Consider the following 22061-nt stretch of genomic DNA (forward strand, 5'->3'; position numbering starts at 1 on the left):
ACCGGCCCAGGGCAGTATCCAAAGCCCAGTGATATGAACACCCACAAAAAGAAAAGGAGTACTTGTGGCATCTTAGAGACTAACAAATTTATTTGAGCATAAGCTTTCGGAAGCTACAGCTCACTTCATTGGATGTATGCAGTAGATCCCATGAAGTGAGCTGTAACTCACAAAAGCTTATGCTCAAATAAATTTGTTAGTCTCTAAGGTGCCACAAGTACTCCTTTTCTTTTTGTGGATACAGATTAACAGGGCTGCTACTCTGAAACCTGTCTAAGGCCCACAGTGAGTGCACTGCAGCAAGGGGCAAACTTCACAGGCCCTAGAGCTTTGGTACCTCCTCTCCCCGCAAGAGGAGGAGACTAACCAAAAATAGTTCCCAGAAATGATGTAAACAGCTGAGTGACTTGCAAGAGCAAAGAAAATAAAGCGGTTAGGTCATCGTCTGCCTGTGCGTAGATCAGGGGGCTGGAGCCAGGACTCCTGGGTTCTCTGCCTTGCTCCGGGAGAGAAGTGGGCTCTAGTGGGTAGATCGGGGGCTGGAGCCAGGACTCCTGGGTTCTCTGCCTTGCTCCGGGAGAGAAGTGGGCTCTAGTGGGTAGATCGGGGGCTGGAGCCAGGACTCCTGGGTTCTCTGCCTTGCTCCGGGAGAGAAGTGGGGTCTAGTGGGTAGATCGGGGGCTGGAGCCAGGACTCCTGGGTTCTCTGCCTTGCTCCGGGAGAGAAGTGGGGTCTAGTGGGTAGATCGGGGGCTGGAGCCAGGACTCCTGGGTTCTCTCCCTTGCTCCGGGAGAGAAGTGGGGTCTAGTGGGTAGATCGGGGGCTGGAGCCAGGACTCCTGGGTTCTCTGCCTTGCTCCGGGAGAGAAGTGGGCTCTAGTGGGTAGATCGGGGGCTGGAGCCAGGACTCCTGGGTTCTCTGCCTTGCTCCGGGAGAGAAGTGGGCTCTAGTGGGTAGATCGGGGGCTGGAGCCAGGACTCCTGGGTTCTCTGCCTTGCTCCGGGAGAGAAGTGGGCTCTAGTGGGTAGATCGGGGGGTTCTCTCCCTATATTTGCGGCTTCCATGGCAAGTCACTGGCCTCTCTTGGGGCTCTCTCCCCGGCCGCAGACGGGGCAGGGGCGCTGTGGCGGGGCCGGGGTTACTGGGGTCACTGCCCGCCCAGGGAGCGCGGCGGAGGGTTTAATTCATTCCATCCACACAGGGGTTCAAGTCCCGGGTCCGGCCCCGGAAGGCGCCGCGGGGGAGTCTTCGGCCGGGGGCTGCGGGGGTCGGACGAGAGGAGCTCACGGTGGCGGGGGCGGCGGGGACAATGGGGGGCTGGGAGCGCCCGGCCCGGCCCGAGCTGTGACCCCCCCTCACGCCGACCGCCCCAGCTCCAGCCCCGGGCGGGGACCGGCAGCCTCAGCGCACAGGGACCCGCGGGCTCCGTGAAGGCGGGGCCGGGCCGGGCCGGGCGGAGCGAATCGCTGCCCCAGGCGCTGCAGCCCCGGCCGCGCCCCCGCTCAGACTGTCCTGCCCCGCCGCGTTCTGCCCAGCGACCGGTGACGGAGAGCGGGCCTGTGCGTCGCTATTGGCGGGATGTTCCCTCCCTCCAGCCAATCCCTGCCGCGGGGCCGAGCCCTGCGGCGCTGCTGGCGATGGCCCTGGCGCTGCGCCTGCTGCTGCTGGGGGCTGCGGCTCTGCACGGGGGCTGCTCCCGTGAGTGTCGGGGGGAGACCCCCGGGCCGGCCGGGCGCTGCGGGGGGGGAGGTGGGTGTCGGGGGGGGGGCAGCCGGGCGGGGGGCGTACGGGGAGCTGGGTGTCGGGGGGGGGGGCAGCCGGGCGGGGGGGGGGTACGGGGAGCTGGGTGTCGGGGGGGGCAGCCGGGCCGGGGGGGTACGGTGAGCTGGGTGTCGGGGGGGGGAAGCCGGGCGGGGGGGGTACGGGGAGCTGGGTGTCGGGGGGGGGCAGCCGGGCGGGGGGGTACGGGGTGCTGGGTGTCGGGGGGGGAAGCCGGGCGGGGGGGGTACGGGGAGCTGGGTGTCGGGGGGGGAAGCCGGGCGGGGGGCGTACGGGGAGCTGGGTGTCGGGGGGGGGGGCAGCCGGGCGGGGGGGGTACGGGGAGCTGGGTGTCGGGGGGGGCAGCCGGGCCGGGGGGGGTACGGGGAGCTGGGTGTCGGGGGGGGAAGCCGGGCGGGGGGGGTACGGGGAGCTGGGTGTCGGGGGGGGGAAGCCGGGCGGGGGGGTACGGGGAGCTGGGTGTCGGGGGGGGGAAGCCGGGCGGGGGGGGTACGGGGAGCTGGGTGTCGGGGGGGGGCAGCCGGGCGGGGGGGGGGTACGGGGAGCTGGGTGTCGGGGGGGGCAGCCGGGGGGGGGGTACGGGGAGCTGGGTGTCGGGGGGGGCAGCCGGGCGGGGGGGGGTACGGGGAGCTGGGTGTCGGGGGGGGCAGCCGGGCCGGGGGGGTACGGTGAGCTGGGTGTCGGGGGGGGAAGCGGGGGGGGGGGTACGTGGAGCTGGGTGTCGGGGGGGGCAGCCGGGCGGGGGGGTACGGGGTGCTGGGTGTCGGGGGGGGAAGCCGGGCGGGGGGGTACGGGGAGCTGGGTGTCGGGGGGGGGAAGCCGGGCGGGGGGCGTACGGGGAGCTGGGTGTCGGGGGGGGGGCGCCGGGGGGGGGGGTACGGGGAGCTGGGTGTGGGGGGGAAGCCGGGCGGGGGGGGTACGGGGAGCTGGGGTCGGGGGGGAAGCGGGCGGGGGGGGTACGGGGAGCTGGGTGTCGGGGGGGGAAGCGGGCGGGGGGGTACGGGGAGCTGGGTGTCGGGGGGGGAAGCCGGGCGGGGGGGTACGGGGAGCTGGGTGTCGGGGGGGGAAGCCGGGCGGGGGGGTACGGGGAGCTGGGTGTCGGGGGGGGAAGCCGGGCGGGGGGGTACGGGGAGCTGGGTGTCGGGGGGGGAAGGGGGGGGGCGTACGGGGAGCTGGGTGTCGGGGGGGGGCAGCCGGGGGGGGGGTACGGGGAGCTGGGTGTCGGGGGGGGAAGCCGGGCGGGGGGTACGGGGAGCTGGGTGTCGGGGGGGAAGCCGGGCGGGGGGCGTACGGGGAGCTGGGTGTCGGGGGGGGGCAGCCGGGCGGGGGGGGTACGGGGAGCTGGGTGTCGGGGGGGGCAGCCGGGCCGGGGGGGGTACGGCGAGCTGGGTGTCGGGGGGGGAAGCCGGGCGGGGGGGGTACGGGGAGCTGGGTGTCGGGGGGGGCAGCCGGGCGGGGGGGGGCGGTGTGGGGGGGGGGGGGGGGGTACGGGAGCTGGGTGTCGGGGGGGGAAGCCGGGCGGGGGGGGTACGGGGAGCTGGGTGTCGGGGGGGGGGCGGCCAGGCCGGGCGGTGCGGGGGGGGGGAGCTGGGTGTCGGGGGGGCAGCTGGGCCGGGGGGGGTACGGGGAGCTGGGTGTGGGGGGGGAAGCGGGCGGGGGGGGTACGGGGAACTGGGTGTCGGGGGGGGGAAGCCGGGCGGGGGGGAGCTGGGTGTCGGGGGGGCGGCAGCTGGGCCGGGGGGGGTACGGGGAGCTGGGTGTCGGGGGGGGGGAAGCCGGGCGGGGGGGGGTACGGGGAGCTGGGTGTCGGGGGGTGGCAGCCGGGCCGGGGGGGGTACGGGGACCTGGGGGTCGGGGGGGGGAAGCCGGGGGGGGGGAGCTGGGTGTCGGGGGGCGGCAGAGGGCCGGGGGGGGTACGGCGAGCTGGGTGTCGGGGGGCGGCAGCCGGGCCGGGGGGGGTACGGGGAGCTGGGGGGCAGCCAGGCCGGGAGGTGCCGGGGGGGGCAGTTCTGGGCTCTGCGTTCAGAGGTGTCGGGAGACACCCCCGTCCCCGCCCGCGCTCTCCTGCCGGCACTGAGCGGTCACTGACACCAACAGTGACGTTGCTATAGTGACCGGGGGGGTCCTGGCCCCCTTGTGCCAGGCGCTGCCTGGGGGCCGTGGGGACAATGTGCAGTGGGGGGCTGAGAGCCCCGACCCGAACTGTGACCCCGGCATCTAACACCAACCGCCCCGAGCCAGGGGGTGCGGCACCGCTAGGACCAGCACCCATAGGTGCTGCACACGCTGACAAGCCCGTCGCAGCCCTGTGAGGCTCCCAGGCTGCAGGGAATCCCCGGTGCCAGGCTCTGCCCAGGCTGGGTCATTGCCAGCGTTTCCAGGCAGGGTGGGGGTTTCAGACACGATTCCTATGTGCAGAGATCAGGCTCAGGGTTAGTGGAGGGAGTAAATTAGCCCCCCAGATAGACCAGGGTGAAATGAAGGAAAAAGGCTTCTTGGATCTCTCTGACCTTTAATGGCTCCCAGACCGTTCTTCACGCTGGGTTTAACCCCAGTGCCTGAAACTCCTGAGTATGGCTTGTCCTTGACTAACTTGTGTCAGCACCAGTCTAGTCACACCCACAGTCAGCAATGGCAATGGGTCATATCTGTAGTGGAAGCACATTAGCCGTCTGCGGCCGGGGAGAGAGGCCCCAAGAGAGGCCAGTGACTTGCCATGGAAGCCGCAAATATAGGGAGAGAACCCAGGAGTCCTGGCTCCAGCCCCCGATCTACCCACTAGACCCCACTTCTCTCCCGGAGCAAGGGAAAGAACCCAGGAGTCCTGGCTCCAGCCCCCTGATCTACGCACAGGCAGACGATGACCTAACTGCTTTATTTTCTCTGCTCTTGCAAGTCACTCAGCTGTTTACATCATTTCTGGGAACTATTTTTGGTTAGTCTCCTCCTCTTGCGGGGAGAGGAGGTACCAAAGCTCTAGGGCCTGTGAAGTTTGCCCCTTGCTGCAGTGCACTCACTGTGGGCCTTAGACAGGTTTCAGAGTAGCAGCCCTGTTAATCTGTATCCACAAAAAGAAAAGGAGTACTTGTGGCACCTTAGAGACTAACAAATTTATTTGAGCATAAGCTTTTGTGAGTTACAGCCCACTTCATGGGATCTACTGCATGCATCCAATGAAGTGAGCTGTAGCTTCCGAAAGCTTATGCTCAAATAAATTTGTTAGTCTCTAAGATGCCACAAGTACTCCTTTTCTTTTTGTGGGTGTTCATATCACTGGGCTTTGGATACTGCCCTGGGCCGGTCTCTCCTGGTCTGGGGAGCCAGGCTAATGGAAAACTTCCCCATCTGGGATGCTGTCAAGGCTGATTCCCCACTCTGACACTTCAAGTGCAGAAGGTGGGAATCCACAAGGTCCCTAAAAATTAATAAAAAGAAAAGGAGTACTTGTGGCACCTTAGAGACTAACACATTTATTAGAGCATAAGCTTTCGTGAGCTACAGCTCACTTCATCGGATGCATTTGGTGGAAAAAACAGAGGAGAGATTTATATACACACACACAGAGAACATGAAACAATGGGTTTATCATACACACTGTAAGGAGAGTGATCACTTAAGATAAGCCATCACCAGCAGCAGGGGGGGGAAAGGAGGAAAACCTTTCATGGTGACAAGCAAGGTAGGCTAATTCCAGCAGTTAACAAGAATATCAGAGGAACAGTGGGGGGTGGGGTGGGGGGGAGAAATACCAGGGGGAAATAGTTTTACTTTGTGTAATGACTCATCCATTCCCAGTCTCTATTCAAGCCTAAGTTAATTGTATCCAGTTTGCAAATTAATTCCAATTCAGCAGTCTCTCGTTGGAGTCTGGTTTTGAAGCTTTTTTGTTGAAGGATAGCCACTCTTAGGTCTGTGATCGAGTGACCAGAGAGGTTGAAGTGTTCTCCAACTGGTTTTTGAATGTTATAATTCTTGACGTCTGATTTGTGTCCATTTATTCTTTTACGTAGAGACTGTCCAGTTTGGCCAATGTACATGGCAGAGGGGCATTGCTGGCACATGATGGCATATATCACATTGGTAGATGCGCAGGTGAACGAGCCTCTGATAGTGTGGCTGATGTGATTAGGCCCTATGATGGTGTCCCCTGAATAGATATGTGGACAGAGTTGGCAACAGGCTTTGTTGCAAGGATAGGTTCCTGGGTTAGTGGTTCTGTTGTGTGGTGTGTGGTTGCTGGTGAGTATTTGTTTCAGATTGGGGGGCTGTCTGTAAGCAAGGACTGGCCTGTCTCCCAAGATCTGAGAGAGCGATGGCTCGTCCTTCAGGATAGGTTGTAGGTTCTTGATGATGCGTTGGAGAGGTTTTAGTTGGGGGCTGAAGGTGATGGCTAGTGGCGTTCTGTTGTTTTCTTTGTTGGGCCTGTCCTGTAGGAGGTGACTTCTGGGTACTCTTCTGGCTCTGTCAATCTGTTTCTTCACTTCAGCATGTGGGTATTGTAGTTGTAAGAATGCATGATAGAGATCTTGTAGGTGTTTTGTCTCTGTCTGAGGGGTTGGAGCAAATGCATTTATATCATAGAGCTTGGCTGTAGATAATGTCATCCTAAGGAGTAGATGTTAACCCCCCTCTATCTCTTGCTATGTCTTGGCACCTCAGGGCGGGTTGAGAGTTTGGAGCCCCTGGAAATGTGAATTAATCGGGTCTTAGTTTGGGCATGAGTTCCCTTTGCAGAGCAGAAAACAGCTGCTGCATATGTGCTGTTAGGATCTCCTGTAACTGCTTGATAAAAAGTTTCCGGATCCCAATAGGGTGGGGTCAGGAGAGGGGAAGTCACATCCTGCTTTTCCAGGCATGGATTTGAATCTTGTTTCCCATGAGGCAGCAGCTCAGACCCTGGGGAGCTCAGCAGCCCGTATTGAGTTGGGTGAGGCTGCGGGGTGGGGTTAGGGTATGTTTGAAGTGGTTTAAGGTGCATTGGTGCCCTTGTGTCACCTCAGTAACAGGCTTGGTTTGACCTAAACAGGGTTAGACCCCAGAGCAGCCTGGCCCTACAGGGTCGAGTCATGTTAGGAGCCAGGAACGAAAGCAGAGAAGTGGGGGTTGTATGTATCGGGTTATCCCTGAAACAACAAGACAGGAGGCTGTCATGTCAGGAGGTCACCCCACAACTGGTTTAACTCCAGTGGTGCAGAGCTTTGGCCTGGAGCCTGCAGGGCTGGGTGTGTGTCCGTGGGCAGAGGAGGACGTTGATGAGGATCAGAGAGGGTCTGGGCCAAGCTCACATTGTCACTGGCTGGTTTGGCTTTTTTAATGTGTTACATCCAGCACCAGCTCCCATGGATGCCTGGCTGGGCCTTAGTTGAAAGAAAAATCCTCTGTTCCCATTACATAACAGGTGCCCTGACAAGGGGGAAATAGGGTGTCCATTTCTGTTGCTTCCTAAGGGATAGCAAAGACCCGAAAAAAAACGCTCCTTGTTTTATTCTAAGTATCACCTGCCCTGTTTTGCTGGAGGTCTGCTTGGAGCAGCAGAGACCTGGGGTAGGAATTCTGAGTCCTCAAATGAAGAGCCACGGGGTGTACAATATTTACCAAGGACAGCTTTTCTTTCTTCTGATCAACAGGTGTTTGGTTAGGTAGGGCCTTTTCTACCCTTCAAACTTGCTCTGGTTTAATTAAACTAGTGTAGATAAATCAGTGCAAACCTCTTTGTGGATCCTCTTATTTTGGCATTACCATGGTCTTTTTTAGTTTAGCTTAAACTGATTCCCAGCAACTGAACCTGAACTGAAAAAAGCTTTTATTACATCAGAATGAGTGTCCACGTGGGGCTTTGTACCAGTTTAACTGAATCAGTTATGTTTAGTTATGCTGGTGCAACTCTCCGTCTGGACAAGGGCTAACTGACTTAAGGTAAACAGAAAAAAAGTCATTCTTTGAGCTGTCTAGTGTAGACTTAGTCGAAGTGCTGTCTTGGGAGCAGTCCCGCAGCTGCACTTTGATCTGACAGTGTGGTCACCCACGAGCGCTGTGGAGAGAGCTCTCCTAGCGCTCCTGGTAAACCAGGTTGACAAGGGGAATAGCTCCGAGCGCTGGGAGCCTGTCTACAGTGGCGCTTTACAGTGCTCTAACTTGCTGCGCTCCGGGGTTTGTGTGTGATTTTTCACATCCTTGAGCCAGCAAGTTAGAGTGCTGTGAATTGCCAGTGTAGACAAGCCCTTAAACTGGAAAAGGAGTGTCCACAGAGCCTTTTTCACTGGTTTAACTAAATGGGTTTAACTCGCACCTTAACTTAAACTGGTGTGAATTTGTGGGTAGAGAAGGCCAAGATGTTAACAATGAAGTTTAAACAGTTGGAATAAACTTTTTAGGGCTGGTTTACAAGCAGTGTTTATACCATTTTTACACCATTGGAAACCAGCATAGCTAAACCAGTTCAGCCACTTAGGCTGTGTCTGCAGTGCTATCCTTACAGCGGCACAGCTGTGCTGCGTAGGGCACTCAGGGCCTGGCTACGCTTGCAGATGTAGAGCGCTGGGAGTTAAACCTGCCCTTGGAGAGTGCAGCAGGGGAAACACTGCCGTGTGTTTGCACTGGTGTGGCCACATTCGCAGCTCTTGTAGTGCCACAAAGAGCAGTGCATTGTGGTAGCTATCCCAATGTGCAAGTGGCTGCAACGTGCTTTTCAAATGGGGGAGTGGTGGTGGGGTGACAGGAAGTGTGTGGTGTGTAGGTGTTTTGGGGGGCTGAGAGCATGTCAGTAAGTTCAGACAGAAGCAGATCACCCCCCCCCCCCACCTCTCTCTCACCCACTCACAACAGCAGCATTCCACAGTAATGGTTGCTTTGTCCGGGGCAGATAAGCAGCTGGCTGTCGAGAAAGGGAGCCTTGAAAGGGGATATCCACATGCCTGCAGCTGATTTAAAACAATGACAAGAGAGACCACTTGACTTCACAGGTTTCAGAGTAGCAGCCGTGTTAGTCTGTATTCTCAAAAAGAAAAGGAGTACTTGTGGCACCTTAGAGACTAACAAATTTATTAGAGCATAAGCTTTCGTGAGCTACAGCTCACTTCATCGGATGCATCCGATGAAGTGAGCTGTAGCTCACGAAAGCTTATGCTCTAATAAATTTGTTAGTCTCTAAGGTGCCACAAGTACTCCTTTCCACTTGACTTCAGGGGTTTATGGGACATTTCTGGAGGCAAATCACAGTACAGTAATGCAGCACCTCATTCACACTGATGTCTGGGCTTTTCAACCAGGGTGCAGCAAGCGTTATGCTTCTCTTGGAGGTGGATTACCAGGAGAGCTCTAGCTGCAGAGTCCTGGCACTCTACCTGCCTTGCCAGTGTGGACACATTAGGAGTTAGTGCGCCCGTGGCAGCTTTAAAGCGCTCTAACTCGCAAGTGTAGCCAAGCCCTAGGTGTAGCCACTCTTTGTTGGCAGGAAAGAGCTCTCCCGCTGACAAAATAAAACCACCCCCAATGAGGGGCAGTAGCTTTGTTGTTGAGAGAGCGTCTCCCTCCTACAAAGCGCTGTCCATACCAGTGCTTTTCATCGGTAAAACTTTTGTTGGTTGGGGTGTGGTTTTTGGTTTTTTTTTTCCCCACACCCTGAGCAACAAACGTTTTACTGACAAAAGTGCAGTGTAGACATAGCCTTAGTGTGGACACAGTTGTACTCAAGGCTTAAATTGTCATAGGAGTATTTCCCGGAGCCCCCCAGGCCTCTCCCACATTAAACAGCATCAGGCTGGAGTCAAGGTTTGAAAATATTTACCGGAGCTCCGCTCCTGCTGAATGTAAGCACTGGTTATACGGATACAGATTATTCCTCTGCATTTACTATTGTAAAGCATGGCTGTACCGATAGCACTGCATTTGCCGTAGGGATTTTAATTATTTTGATGAACTAAAACTCTTTTGGTATGGAACTGCTTTAACTATTTGGGTGAAAAGAAACAAACAACCAAATTCAGTAGTTAAAGCAGAAGAAAAACTGTGTTGAGCTGGCCTCGGCGTAGGGTTGCCAACCCTCCAGGATTGTCCTGGTGTCTCCAGGAATTAAAGGTTAATCTGCAATTAAAGATAGTGTCCCGTGATGAAACCTTCAGGAATGTGTCCAACCAGAACTGACCATTACGATGAGTGTAATGTGTTCGGGGCAGGGACTGTCCCTTGCTCTGTCTGCACAGCCCCAGCATGGTTAAAATTGGACTGTTCTACCATGACATGAAATAATAATTCCTTCCCCTCATGTTCTCGGGTTACATGCCCGCCCCTCAAGTTCTCCAGCTCATTGTCGAGTCTTTCACGAAAAACAGGACCAGCAAGATGGGCATTTCTAGTGGGAAAAGCAAGCCAAATTAAAAAGTAAAGCTCCCTGCTATCCTTGTCCTCAGCATTATTTATTATTGTTTTATGGCGACACCCAAGTCCTGGACCCTGCCTTGCCAGGTGCTGTATAGATACAAAACAAAATATGGTTCCATCGGAGTATAAGGCAGATGGGGGATTATGAGGAGACCGCACTGGCCAGAGTCACAGGCTGTGGTTTCAGAGCACCAGTGGTCTAATGGTTATCCAGGTTTTTAAGCATCCTGCCCAAGGAGAGTGTTGAGGTGGGTGTGGAGGATAATGAGCTAGTTTTGCAGACATTTACCAGGAGCTCCTCTGAGGCATGAGGGGTAGCATGGGACATAGCACAAAGGGGCTTGTGTGAAAGTTTAATAAGTGGGTGATGGAGGCAGGGATCATGTGGCGTTGAGAGCCGACATTTTGGTAGCAAATGAGAGATGACAGGTCGGGTGGGGATAGGCTGCAAAGGGCCTCACAGCTGAAAATAGGCAGCTTCTATTTGATGAGAAGGAGGAGCCAGTGGAGGGTGGCAAACAGAGAAGTGACATGGTCAGATCAACGAACTAGGAAATGATCTTTTCAGCATCTTCTGAAGGGATCTGAGTGGGCTAAGTCTGCATTTGTCAAGGCCAGAGAAAAGGATGCTGTAGCAGTCGAGACACGAGATGCTGAGAGCCGGGGCGAGAGCTTTAGCTGTGGGGGTGGATAGGAAAGGCAGTGTCTTAGAGATGCTCTGCAGAAAGAGTCAGCAAGATTTAAACATAACCTGGAAGTGAGGACCTAGAGAGAGCTCCAAGTCAAAGACGACACCCAGGTTACAGTCCTGAGTGGCAGGCGGGATGGTGGCGTTGTCCACAGTGACTGACAAAGGAGGTAGAAGGGAGGTCTTGGGGGGAGATTGGGAATTCTGTTTTAACCACATTGAGCTTGAGCTGATAACGAGACAGCCACAAGGGGATAGCTCAGTGGCTTGAGCATTGGCCTGCTAAACACAGGGTTGTGAGTTCAATCCTTGAGGGGGCCATTTAGGGATCCAGGGCAAAAATTGGGGATTGGTCCTGCTTTGAGCAGGGGGTTGGACTAGATACCTCCTGAGGTCCCTTCCCACCCTGATATTCTATGAATATCTAGATGTCAGAGAGAGAGGCCTAGATTGTAGTTTGGGCAGAAAGAGATGGATCTGGAGTGTATAGGTAGATCTGTGTCATCAGCATGGAGATGGTAGTTGAATTTGTGTTTGCAGATGACTTTGCCCAGAGATAAGATATAGAGGGAGAAGAGAAGGGGACCAAGGACAGAGCCCTGGGGGAACAGAACCCCCTAGAAAGCTGGAGGGGGGGGATGAGGAAGATCCTCTGACTGACATGGTGAAGGAGTGATTGGAGAGGTCAGAGGAGACCCAGGAGAAGACAGAGATAAAGAAGCCAAGGGGAACAAGATATCAAGAGGAGTGTGGTGAATGGTGTCAGAGGCAGTTGACAAGCCAAAGAGGGTGAGGTTGGAGCACTGATTTTGAGTCTTAGCTAGGAAGAGTCATTAGAGACTTTGGCAGGAGCGATTTCCCTGGAGTGCAAGGGGTGGAATCCAGGGTAGGGAGGGTCTAGGAGGGAATGGAGGACAGGAACTCCAGACAGTGATTGCAGAGGCACATTCAGTGAGCTGAGAGATGAAAGGGAGAAGGGGCTGTAGCTGGAGAGGCAAACAGAGTCAAGGATCTTTACGATGGAAGATGCTGAAGTGTGTTCCTATTGTGAGGGGGAAAGAGCCAGAGGAGAGTGAGAGGTTAAAGAGAAGAGTAAGGAAGGGAGGAGAGTGGGTGTGAGGGAGATCAGGAGATGGGATGGGGTCTGTGTGGTGAGTGGAGGGGTTAGGAGGAGAGCAGATGAAAAATGCCTGCATCTGCGAGGGAGAGGGAGGTAGGAATTGAAGGAAGGGAAGGAGAGGGGAGGAGGACTGTCATGTTTCATTGTCATGGATCCACATGACCGGTGCTGTCAAACATAAGAACAGCCACACTGGGTCAAACCAAAGGTCAGTCTAGCCCAGTATCCTGTCTTCCGACGGTAGCCAATGCCAGGTGCCCCAGAGAGAATGAACAGAGCATGTAATCATCAAATGATCCATCCCCTGTCGCCCATAGGGACACCATTTCTGCCCATCCTGGCTAATAGCCATCAATGGACCTATCCTCCATGAATTTATCTAGTTCTCTTTTCAACCCTTTAAACCCTGTTTAAACCCTTTGCCTTCACGACATCTTCTGCCAAAGAGTTCCACAGGTTAACTGTGCGTTGTGTGAAGAAATACTTCCTTTTGTTTGTTTTAAATCTAATGCCTATTAATTTCATTTGATGACCCGTAGTTCCTATGTTATGAGAACTAAGTGTTATTTACTCCTTATTTACTTTCTCCACGCCAATCATGATTTTATAGACCTCTGTCATATCCTCCCTTAGTGATCTCTTTTCCAAGCTGAAAAGTTCCAGTCTTATTAATCTCTCCTCATACAGAAGCTGTTCCATGCCCCTTGTTAGTTTTGTTGCCCTTTTCCAATTCCAATATATCTTTTTTGAGATGGGGTCACCACATCTGCATGCAGTATTCAAGATGAGGGCATCCCGTGGATTTATATAGAAGCAATATGATATTTTCCATCCTCTTATCTATCCCTTTCTTAATGATTTGGTTTTCTGACTGTTGCTGCACATTGAGTGGATGTTTTCAGAGAACTATCCACAATAACTCCCAAGATCTTTCTTGAGTGGTAACAGGTAATTTAGACCCTATCATTTCATATGTATAGTTGGGATTATATTTTCCAATGTGCATTACTTTGCAATTCTCAACATTGAATTTGATCTGCCATTTTGTTGTCCAGTCACCCAGTTTTGAGAGATCCTTTTGTTGCTCTTCACAGTCTGCCTTGGACTTAACTTTCTTGCGTAGTTTTGTATCATCTGAAAATTTTGCCACCTCACTGTTTACCTCTTTTTCCAGATCATTTATGAATACGTTGAATTGGACTGGTCCCACTACAGATCCCTGGCGGACACCACTATTTCCCTCTCTCCATTCTGAAAACTGGCCATTTATTTCTGCCCTTTGTTTCCTATCTTTTAAGCAGTTATCGGTCGGTGAGAGAGGACCTTCCCTCTTATCCCATGACAGCTTACTTTGCTTAAGAACCTTTGCTGAGGGACCTTGTCAAAGGCTTTCTAAAAATCCAAGTACACTATATCCACTGGATCCCCCTTGTCCACATGCTTGTTGACCCCCTCAATGAATTCTAGTAGATTGGTGAGGCATGATTTTCCCTTACAAAAATCATGCTGACTCTTCCCCCAACAAATTATGTTCATCTATGCGTTTGACAATTTTGTTCTTTACTGTAGTTTCAACCAATTTGCCTGGTACTGAAGTCAAGTTTACTGGCCTGTAATTACTGTGATCACCTCTGGAGCCCTTTTTTAAAATTGGTGTCATGTTAGCTATTCTCCAGTCATCTGGTACATAAGCTGATTTAAATGATAGGTTACAGACTACAGTTAGTAGTTCTGCAATTTCACATTTGAGTTCTTTCAGAACTCTTGGGTGAATACCATCTGGTCCTGGTGATTTATTGCTGTTTAGTTTATCAGTTTGTTCCAAAACCATCTGTAATGATACCTCAATCTGGGACAGTTCCTCAGATCTGTCACCTAAAAAGAATGGCTCAAGTTTGGGAATCTCTCTCTCATCCTCAGCCATGACGACTGATGGAAAGAATTCATTTAGTTTCTCCGCAATGGCCTTATCGTCATTGAGTGCTCCTTTAGCATCTCGATCGTCCAGTGGCCCCACTGGTTGATTAGCTGGCTTCCTGCTTCTGATGTACTAAAAAAATTTTTTTTTTGCTATTACTTTTGGAGTCTTTGGCAAGCTGTTCTTCAAATTCTTTTTTAGCCGCCTTAATTATATTTTTACACTTTAATTTGCCAGAGTTTATGGTCCTTTCTATTTTCCTCACTAGGATTTAACTTTCACTTTTTAAAGGATGCCTTTTTGCCTCTCATTTCTTCTTTTTCTATGTTTAGTCATGGCGGCACTATTTGGTTCTCTTGCTATGTTTTTTAATTAATTTTGAGTATACATTTAAATTGAGCCTCTATTATGGTGTCTTTAAAAAGTTTCTGTGCAGCTTGCAGGGATTTCACTTTTGGCGCTGTCTCTTTTAATTTTTGTTTAACTAACACAGCTTTGGAACAGTTCCTGGGGTGACCCGTTCAGTGTGTCAATCCCCTTAGGGTCACACACTCTCACTGGGGTAAGCTGCTTGGCTTCATCGCCTCCTGGAACTGAACTTTGGAGCCTTCAGCACCCTGCTTCATGCCATGAGCTCCCCTCAGGGAGAGCACCTGAACTGGACACCTGGGGAAGGTTCCCTCCAACTTCCTGACTCTGGAGTGACTCTCAGCCAGTGCTGTAAAAACAGGAGAGTTTATTAGGTGACTAGAGCACAGTGTAGAACATCCTTAGTTAACATAGAGAACAGAAAGTGACAGCAAAGTCCATCTGGGTCTGTCCAGGACCAAGAGCTCTCTTTAGTTCCAATCCAGAACTTCTCCTCCCTCCAAAAGCCCACACTTAGCCCTGAGGGGCCCCCTCCTTAGTCCTTTGTCCTTGTTCCTGGCAAACATTGTCACCTGGCCTCAGTCCTCAGCCTTTTGTTTTCCAGCTGACCCTGGAAATGGGGAGCAGAGGGTCAGATAAGCCATCACCTTAGAAGCTGAAGTTACCGAGGAGGAGTGTGGGAGGCTGGAAGGGAGAGCCGTGGTTGGGACCAGAGAGGGCTGCCAAGGGGAGGAGCTGGGTGGATGGCAGATGACAGCAGCCTGGAGGGGAGAGCAGAGAAATTAGGTGCAGGGCTGGGCAAAAGCAGAGATGGAGAGGGAGGGGCTGGAAGCAGCAGGAACAGGAGAGAAGCCTCTGTCCCACCATGGTCTGATCCCAGGCGAGTGGGAGGGGAGAGGCCACTGCAGGGCAGTTTCAGAGGGAGGGAGCCCAGCCTCTGAGAGGCAGGAGCGGGATCAGACTCTGCTCCATGCTGTCCCTGTTGCTCCCGGGCTAGATCCATAAAGGGGCTAAGGTGCCTAAATCCTGGAATCAGACCACTGGGATTCACAGAATCCCCCCTCAGCTGCTGCGGAGCCCGGTAGGTCCCTGAACTCACTTGGCACCTACATTTGTGCATTAACAGTTCCCTCAGGATCTGTGTTCCTGCGCCCTGCAGCCTCCTGCTAGGCGCTTGGATGCCTGAGCCCCAGAGTGATGCATGGGCCTAGAGATGACGGGTGTCCTCTGCTCTCGTCTGGGGGCCCGATGCAGTGGGTGTGCTCAGGCTGCTTGCTGGATCGAACCCACACATGAGCTCACACAACAGTGTGGGAGGAGCCCAGTGGTTTGGACAGGTTTCAGAGTAGCAGCCGTGTTAGTCTGTATTCGCAAAAAGAAAAGGAGTACCCGTGGCAACTTAGAGACTAACAAATTTATTAGAGCATAAGCTTTCGTGAGCTACAGCTCACTTCATCGGATGCATTTGGTGGAAAAAACAGAGGAGAGATTTATATACACACACACAGAGAACATGAAACAATGGGTTTATCATACACACTGTAAGGAGAGTGATCACTTAAGATAAGCCATCACCAGCAGCAGGGGGGGGAAAGGAGGAAAACCTTCCATGGTGACAAGCAGGTAGGCTAATTCCAGCAGTTAACAAGAATATCAGCCTAGGGTGTGGGAAACTCCTGGTTCCAGGCCCCCTCTGCCTGCTGGGGAGACTGGATTTGAGCAGTCCTCTTACTAACATTCAGTGGGGGAATTTTCGTTGCTAGCTCCCAGTACCAAAAGGGGGAGGGTCGATGGGGAATCAGGACCCTGAGACTGACAGTCCCCAGGGGCAATGGGGAGAGGCCAATGCTCCAGGTCAGCCTAATTGACAGGGCGGGCAGGCTAATCAAGGAGTCAGGAGGCCGGGGTCCCGTCCTCCCTGTGAGCTGGAATTGCCTGGGTCAGATGGAGTGGGGCCGAGCAAAGGAGAGAGCAGGGGCCCAAGCTGAGCTGGGGAACAGAGCCAGCCAGAGGGGCAGAAAAGCAGGTCAGAGCTGGGAGTAGAGTCACAGAAACAGCCCCCAGAGCAGACCTGTCCTGGGGGGAGAGCTGCAGCCACAGAGCCAGAGACACAGCCCAGGGAGAGCAGATCCTGTGCTGGGAGCAGGGCTGCAGCCACAGAGCCAGAGGGGCCAAAGAAGCAGCCCAGGGGGCTGGAGGCAGAGCAGCAGCATCAGTGCTGAGGCAGAGTGGAGCTGGAGCTAGAACAGTGGGGCTGGGGCTGGAGCTGGAACCACATATGGTGAGCAACTGGGGCCAGCCAACGGGGGACCCTGGGCAAAGGGGCCCAGCACAGAAAGGCACCCCCAGCCAAGGATAGTTGCAGGCCAGAGGGGGAGGGGGATCTTAACCCGACAGGGGGCTGATGCTGGGAAGAAGGGTCCCACCACCCAAAGTCCGGAGATGTGTGGCCACCACCAGAGTAAGTGTCCAACCTGCAGCATCCCTGCAGCACAGCCAGGGCCTGAGAAGGAGACCTGGGACTTACAAGGAACAGACTGTGAGGTTCCCTGATGTTCCAGAGGCACTGTGATATTCCCTGCCACAGAGCAGGGTGGTGTTTTTCTTTAACCTTTCCCATTTTTCCTTAGTCTTTTTTAAATTAATTGTTGATTAAACAACTTATATTTGCTTTAAATTGTATGTAATGATCAGTGGGTCAGAGAAGTGCCCAGTGCAGAGAGAGTACCCCAGAGTGGGGACACCCTAACCCCTGTCCTAGGTGACCACAGAAGGGTTGGGGGGTCAAGCCCCCCAGGAATCCTGGGCCCAGCCTTGTTGGGGTTACGAGGGCTCTGCCAGACAGGAGAGTGGAAGGGGAGTCCTCAAGGGCAGGGAGGCTTCTGGGTAAAGGAAGTGGGAGCGAGGACTCGGATCCTTTTGCTAGCCCACTTCACTGGGGTAGTGCAGAAGCCAGGAAAGTTCCCCTCAATAGCGGGACCATTCCCCCGCTTACAATTACTCTGGTGAGTGAGGGCTCCAGAGGGGCTGTGTGAGTGAGTGAGGGTCCGCTGAGAGTCTGCCAGGTCTGAGACTAAATAACCCCTGAGACACTGAGAAACTGACAGGACCAAACAAGCCACCAGCCTGCATCAGCCTGATTCCCCAGGTCCCAAACCCCAGACATGTGTAGCTCCCCTGAGCTGTGTCTGATGTCAGTGGGATGCTCACTGGAGTGAAGGGATCGGGTTCAGTGGCTGCAGCCCCTCCCCACCCCCTGCTTTGGCCCTGATCCTATCTGTGGGGTGAACCCGACTGTAGGGACAGGTGATCAGTCTGTGAGCTCCATGGGGTAGTGCCCATGCAGTGACTGGCACAACAGGGGGCCAGGTCCCAACAGGGGCCTAGGGTGCAGCCACAGCGTTAATAAGTTAAGTCCAAAGCAGACTGCAAAGAGTTACAAATGGATCTCGCAAAACTGGGTGACTGGTCAACAAAATCGCAGATGAAATTCAGTGTGGATAAATGCAAAGTAATACACACTGGAAAACATAGTCCCAGCTACACATCAAATGATGAGATCTAAATTAGTTGTTACCATTCAAGAAAGAGATCTCGGAGTCATAGGGGATAGTTCTCTGAAAACATCCACTCAACGTGCAGCGGCAGTCAAAAAAGTGAACAGAATGTTGGGAATCATTAGGAAAGGGATAGATAATAAGACAGAAAATATCATATTGCCTATCTATAAATCCATGGTACGCCCACACCTTGAATACTGCATGCAGATGTGGTTGCCCTGTTACCCGGGGTTCTTTCAACCCAAAGCTCTTGGTAACTTTTACTCTGTGCGAGGTGGTGTCAGGAAATAAATCACGGGAGACACAGCCGTCCAACTAATAGATGGCTGGTACAAACAGGACAACACAAGAGTGCTTTCGCTTAAAGCTAAACGTTACTTAGTCTCAAGCACTTACACACATCTGTAACAGGTTAGTAAAACACCCCCAACCCTGGATAATTACCGAAGCTGAGTGTGGCTCTTGAGTGGCATAGCGGCAGCCCATCTGTTAGTGGGGAACACAAGATGCATCCAGAGGGAGAGTCCAGTCCTGAAGAGTCCCACCACCTCAAACTTTTCCCCCTTATTTATACATTAGTAATAGAATGACATGTCCCTTAAAGAAAACTTTTTAAGCAAGCAGTTCCAATGGCAAGCAAGAGGCTCCTTCTGATTATCGATTAACCAGGTGTGGGTTTTTCCAGATTTGCAGCCTTGAGGCCCATTCCTGGGGCACATCCTGCTCTTCTAAGTTGCATGTATCAGCAACTTGAACACAACTCTTATCAGGAAGCTGCCCTCTCTGTGGCACCCAAAAAACCCCCTCCCCTCCTCCTTGGTTAAGCTAAGCCTGCTGACTTGGCTAATTTACAGCCTATTGACTTGGCTGCTTTTAGCAATAAGCCATAGTGGTTTCAGGCACTTTACTGGTTTGCCAAAGTCTCCCTATGCAGCTGCATCTCAAAAAAGATGTATTGGAATTGGAAATGGTTCAGAAAAGGGCAACAAAAATGATTAGGGGTAAGGAACGGCTGCCGTATGGGGAGAGGTTAATAAAACTAACTTTTCAGCTTAGAAAAGAGACAACTAATGGGGGGATATGATAAAGGTATATAAAATCATGACTAAAGCTATGTTTTTTTCACAGAGGCTACAGAAGTCATGGAATTCATGACTTCCAGCAAATCTCCGTGACTGCAGACCGCAATGGCCAGGAGCTGCGAGCTCTTAGCCAGGATGGGCAGGGATGGTGTCCCTAATCTGTGTTTGCCAGAGGCTGGGAATGGGTGACAGGGTGTTCATTTGATGTTCATTCCCTCTGAAGCACCTGGCACTGACCACTGTTGGAAGGCAGGATGCTGGGCTAGGCAGACCTTTGATCTGATTCAGTATGGCCATTCTTATGTTCTTAATAAATTATAGTAAATTGTGTAAACAGCCGGGGCCCTGGCTCCCACCTGCAGCTTGGATACTTCCCCCTGCCCCCCAACCCCTCCAGCTTCAGCTTCTGCCCCCCAGTCCTTCTCCTACTCCACACTCCCCCATAACATCCCCCTCCTGCTCCTCACCCCATCCCTCTAGCCCTGCCCTTTCTCCTGGGTCCCCTTTGCTGCTTCTCACTCCCCTTCAGCCCCCATACCCCCAATACACTTTCCCCATCTGCTCCCCTACTCCTCACACACGCTCCAGCCCCCTGTACTTCCCTTGCCCCTCTCCAGCCCTGACTGCCCCCCCTTCACCTCTTACCCCGACCCCTCTTTCTTCCTGGACAGGCTGTTGTGTGGGCCCTTCCCCAGGTCTCCCTCCCATAGGAGCATTCCTGAGGCCTGGTGCTACTTCTCTCATATTGTCAGGAGCTTCGTGGCAAGGTTGGGTCAGATCTGACCTCCCGCCCAAATCTTCCCCTCCCTTAGGCCTGCACTCCACGCGCATATACAACACAGTGGTGTCGGAGCCTGGCCCAGGGCTCCCCTGGTACAGCGCTGTCGGCTATGTGGATGATCAGCTCTTCGTGGACTACACCAGCGAGAAGCGGAGGGTGGAGCCCCACACAGCGTGGATGGCGCGTAATGTGGACCCACAGCACTGGGATGAGCAGACTTGGCGTGCACGGCGCTGGCAAGCCTGGTTCAATGCGAGTCTGAACACCCTGCGTGAGCTCTACAACCACAACAAGGGTGAGTGCATGGCAAGGCCTGGCCCACGGACACAGAGAGGGGCGTGTTGATGTAAGCAGATGGAAGGGACACAAGGATCCACATCGGGGATGGTGGTGTCAGTGTGAACGGGGGGAGGGGATGGAAGGGCCCAGAGGGGCATTTTCTCACAGGAGTCAGTGTGAACATGGGAGCGGGGGGCTGCAGGATGCAGGTTTTCACGTGAAAGACTTTTTTGACACCCTCCAGAAGGAGACTGTCATGCTGTTCCCTCCCCAAATGCAGCTGTTTCGGAGGACCCCCCACCCTTCATGTGTGGTCATTTCCCAGGCAGAGCAACAGAGGTGCAAAGGCCAGAAGGTCCCATCAGACACTAGTCTGGCCTTCTGATCACCCAGGCCAGAGAATCGTACCCAGCGATTCCTGCACGGAGGGGTTTGTTCCTCCCGGCTACGATAGTGACGATGTCAGACCCTAGAGCTAGAACAGGGCTCTGAGATGTCTTGGCTCAATGCCCAGACACCGCGTAATGGGGAATCCCAATATCGACAGCCCCAAGTGTTTAAACATCACAAGTCAGGCCCATAAAATGCTGAGTTTGGCTTATCTTAAGTGTCATGAGTATTTTGGGAATAATATTGGAGATTCTGCTGCAAATCCTACTTCGACGCCTCAGCGTGGCACAGCGGCAACCCTGGCTGTTCGACAGCAATGGTAGTGGAGTGCATTCTCCGGCAGGTCTAACCATGCTGTCAAGGTGTCGGACTGTCGGCCCAGCGAGGGGGTTGCTTCCTCTGTGGAGGGACGTATAATCCCTCTTTCTGAGGCTGTAAACTAGCTAAATAGGAAAGGTTAATGCGCCACTGACAACCCAGCCAGCGGGTGGCTGAAAACAATGGCTAAATCAACATGGAAAACCAAGTCTCAGTTCTCTGCACATTCCTCGATCCCCACTCCGGAGGCAGTGAGGCATTTGAACAATGAGAGGCTGCAAAGAATCTCAGATGCTAGGTCATCAAAGGGAAACTGGATTTCCTAACAAGGAGATATGGACTAGCATGGCAAGGGATGGCCAGAGCGAGAGAAGATTGGAAGAAGTGTTGTGATCGGCTCAGTCTGAACTGATGAAGGACTGACAGTCTACCAGTCTATGCACTGGAGATTATTTTTATTTGCTTTCTGGTTTGAACCTTTATGGGACAAATTTTCAGGGTTTTCACTGCTGTTCTTATTACTTTAAAAAAAGAGCTAAGACTCCCCTAATCCCAGGAGCTCGGGCTTTAACAAAACCACCCGCTATCATGAGACACACAGTAAAGTCATACGAGCAGGCAGAGCTGCATTCACCCAGCCCTGGGGAGAAGCTGCTCACTGCTGAGCCTCCTTCATTGTTCATTTTGTCTTTTTTCCAGAGCGAGTTTAGCTAAGGTCAGATTCCTCTTCACTCCTCAGGAGGAGGGTCTGACATTGACTTGGGCTGGAGAGTTAGAGAATCAGCCCCTGTAACGTGCAGAAACTCCAGGGCTGCCTTACTCCTGGCAGCAGAAATCGCAGCACATGTCATAGACGATGAGGGTTGGAAGAGATCTCATGAGATCATCTAGTCCAACCCCCTGCTCATGGCAGGACCAGCACCCACTAAATCATTCTGGCCAGGGCTTCATCAAGCCGGGCCTTCAGTACCTCTAAGTATGGAGATTCCACCACCTCCCTAGGTAACCCATTCCAGTGCTTCAACACCCTCCTAGTGAAATAGTTTTTCCTAATTGTTAGGGGGCTTATTCCTTCACCCACTTACTTCTTTGGTCCTTCTCGCATGAACAGAGAGCAACAATACCCGAAGTCCAAAGGTGCAAACAATTTGATGTTTATTGGGGTGAACTTCCAGCAAGCATGATTCCAGTTTCCTTCCTTAGTGTCCCCCTTCCCAGCTCTGACACCACAGAGCCTTACACCTGTGTCCCTGTTCCCATTCCTGCCCTTAACCACATGATTCCAATCCCCCCCCATTCCCTGTTCCCATTTTCCTCTTTTGTAAAACATGATTCCAATTTCCCCACCCCCATTCCCGTTCCCATTTCCCCCACCCACTCACTCACTCCCTGATTGAC

The 22061-nt window shown here is 53.6% G+C and overlaps 2 protein-coding genes across 5 annotated transcripts in view; one reads left to right on the forward strand and one right to left on the reverse strand.

Annotated features, from left to right (window-relative positions):
* LOC122460470 overlaps positions 1-22061 on the reverse strand; it is a 172629-nt gene that overhangs the window by 40161 nt on the left and 110407 nt on the right. The window lies entirely within an intron of this gene.
* Positions 1611-22061, forward strand: part of LOC119856428 (class I histocompatibility antigen, F10 alpha chain-like) — a 62409-nt gene continuing 41958 nt past the window's right edge. For 2 of the 4 annotated variants that reach the window (XR_006281756.1, XM_043515422.1), the window contains exons 1-2: positions 1632-1698; positions 19708-19971. Coding sequence is in view for 3 of the 4 variants with exons in the window: in XM_043515422.1 (XP_043371357.1) it covers positions 1638-1698; positions 19708-19971 (325 nt within the window). In the remaining variant the exon portion in view is untranslated. Of the gene's footprint in view, positions 1699-19707; positions 19972-22061 lie in introns of all 4 variants that reach the window. The other 2 variants (XM_038403931.2, XM_043515421.1) reach the window with 2 other exon arrangements.

The sequence above is a fragment of the Dermochelys coriacea genome, chromosome 5 (genome assembly GCF_009764565.3).
Source record: "Dermochelys coriacea isolate rDerCor1 chromosome 5, rDerCor1.pri.v4, whole genome shotgun sequence".
NCBI lineage: Eukaryota > Metazoa > Chordata > Testudines > Dermochelyidae > Dermochelys > Dermochelys coriacea.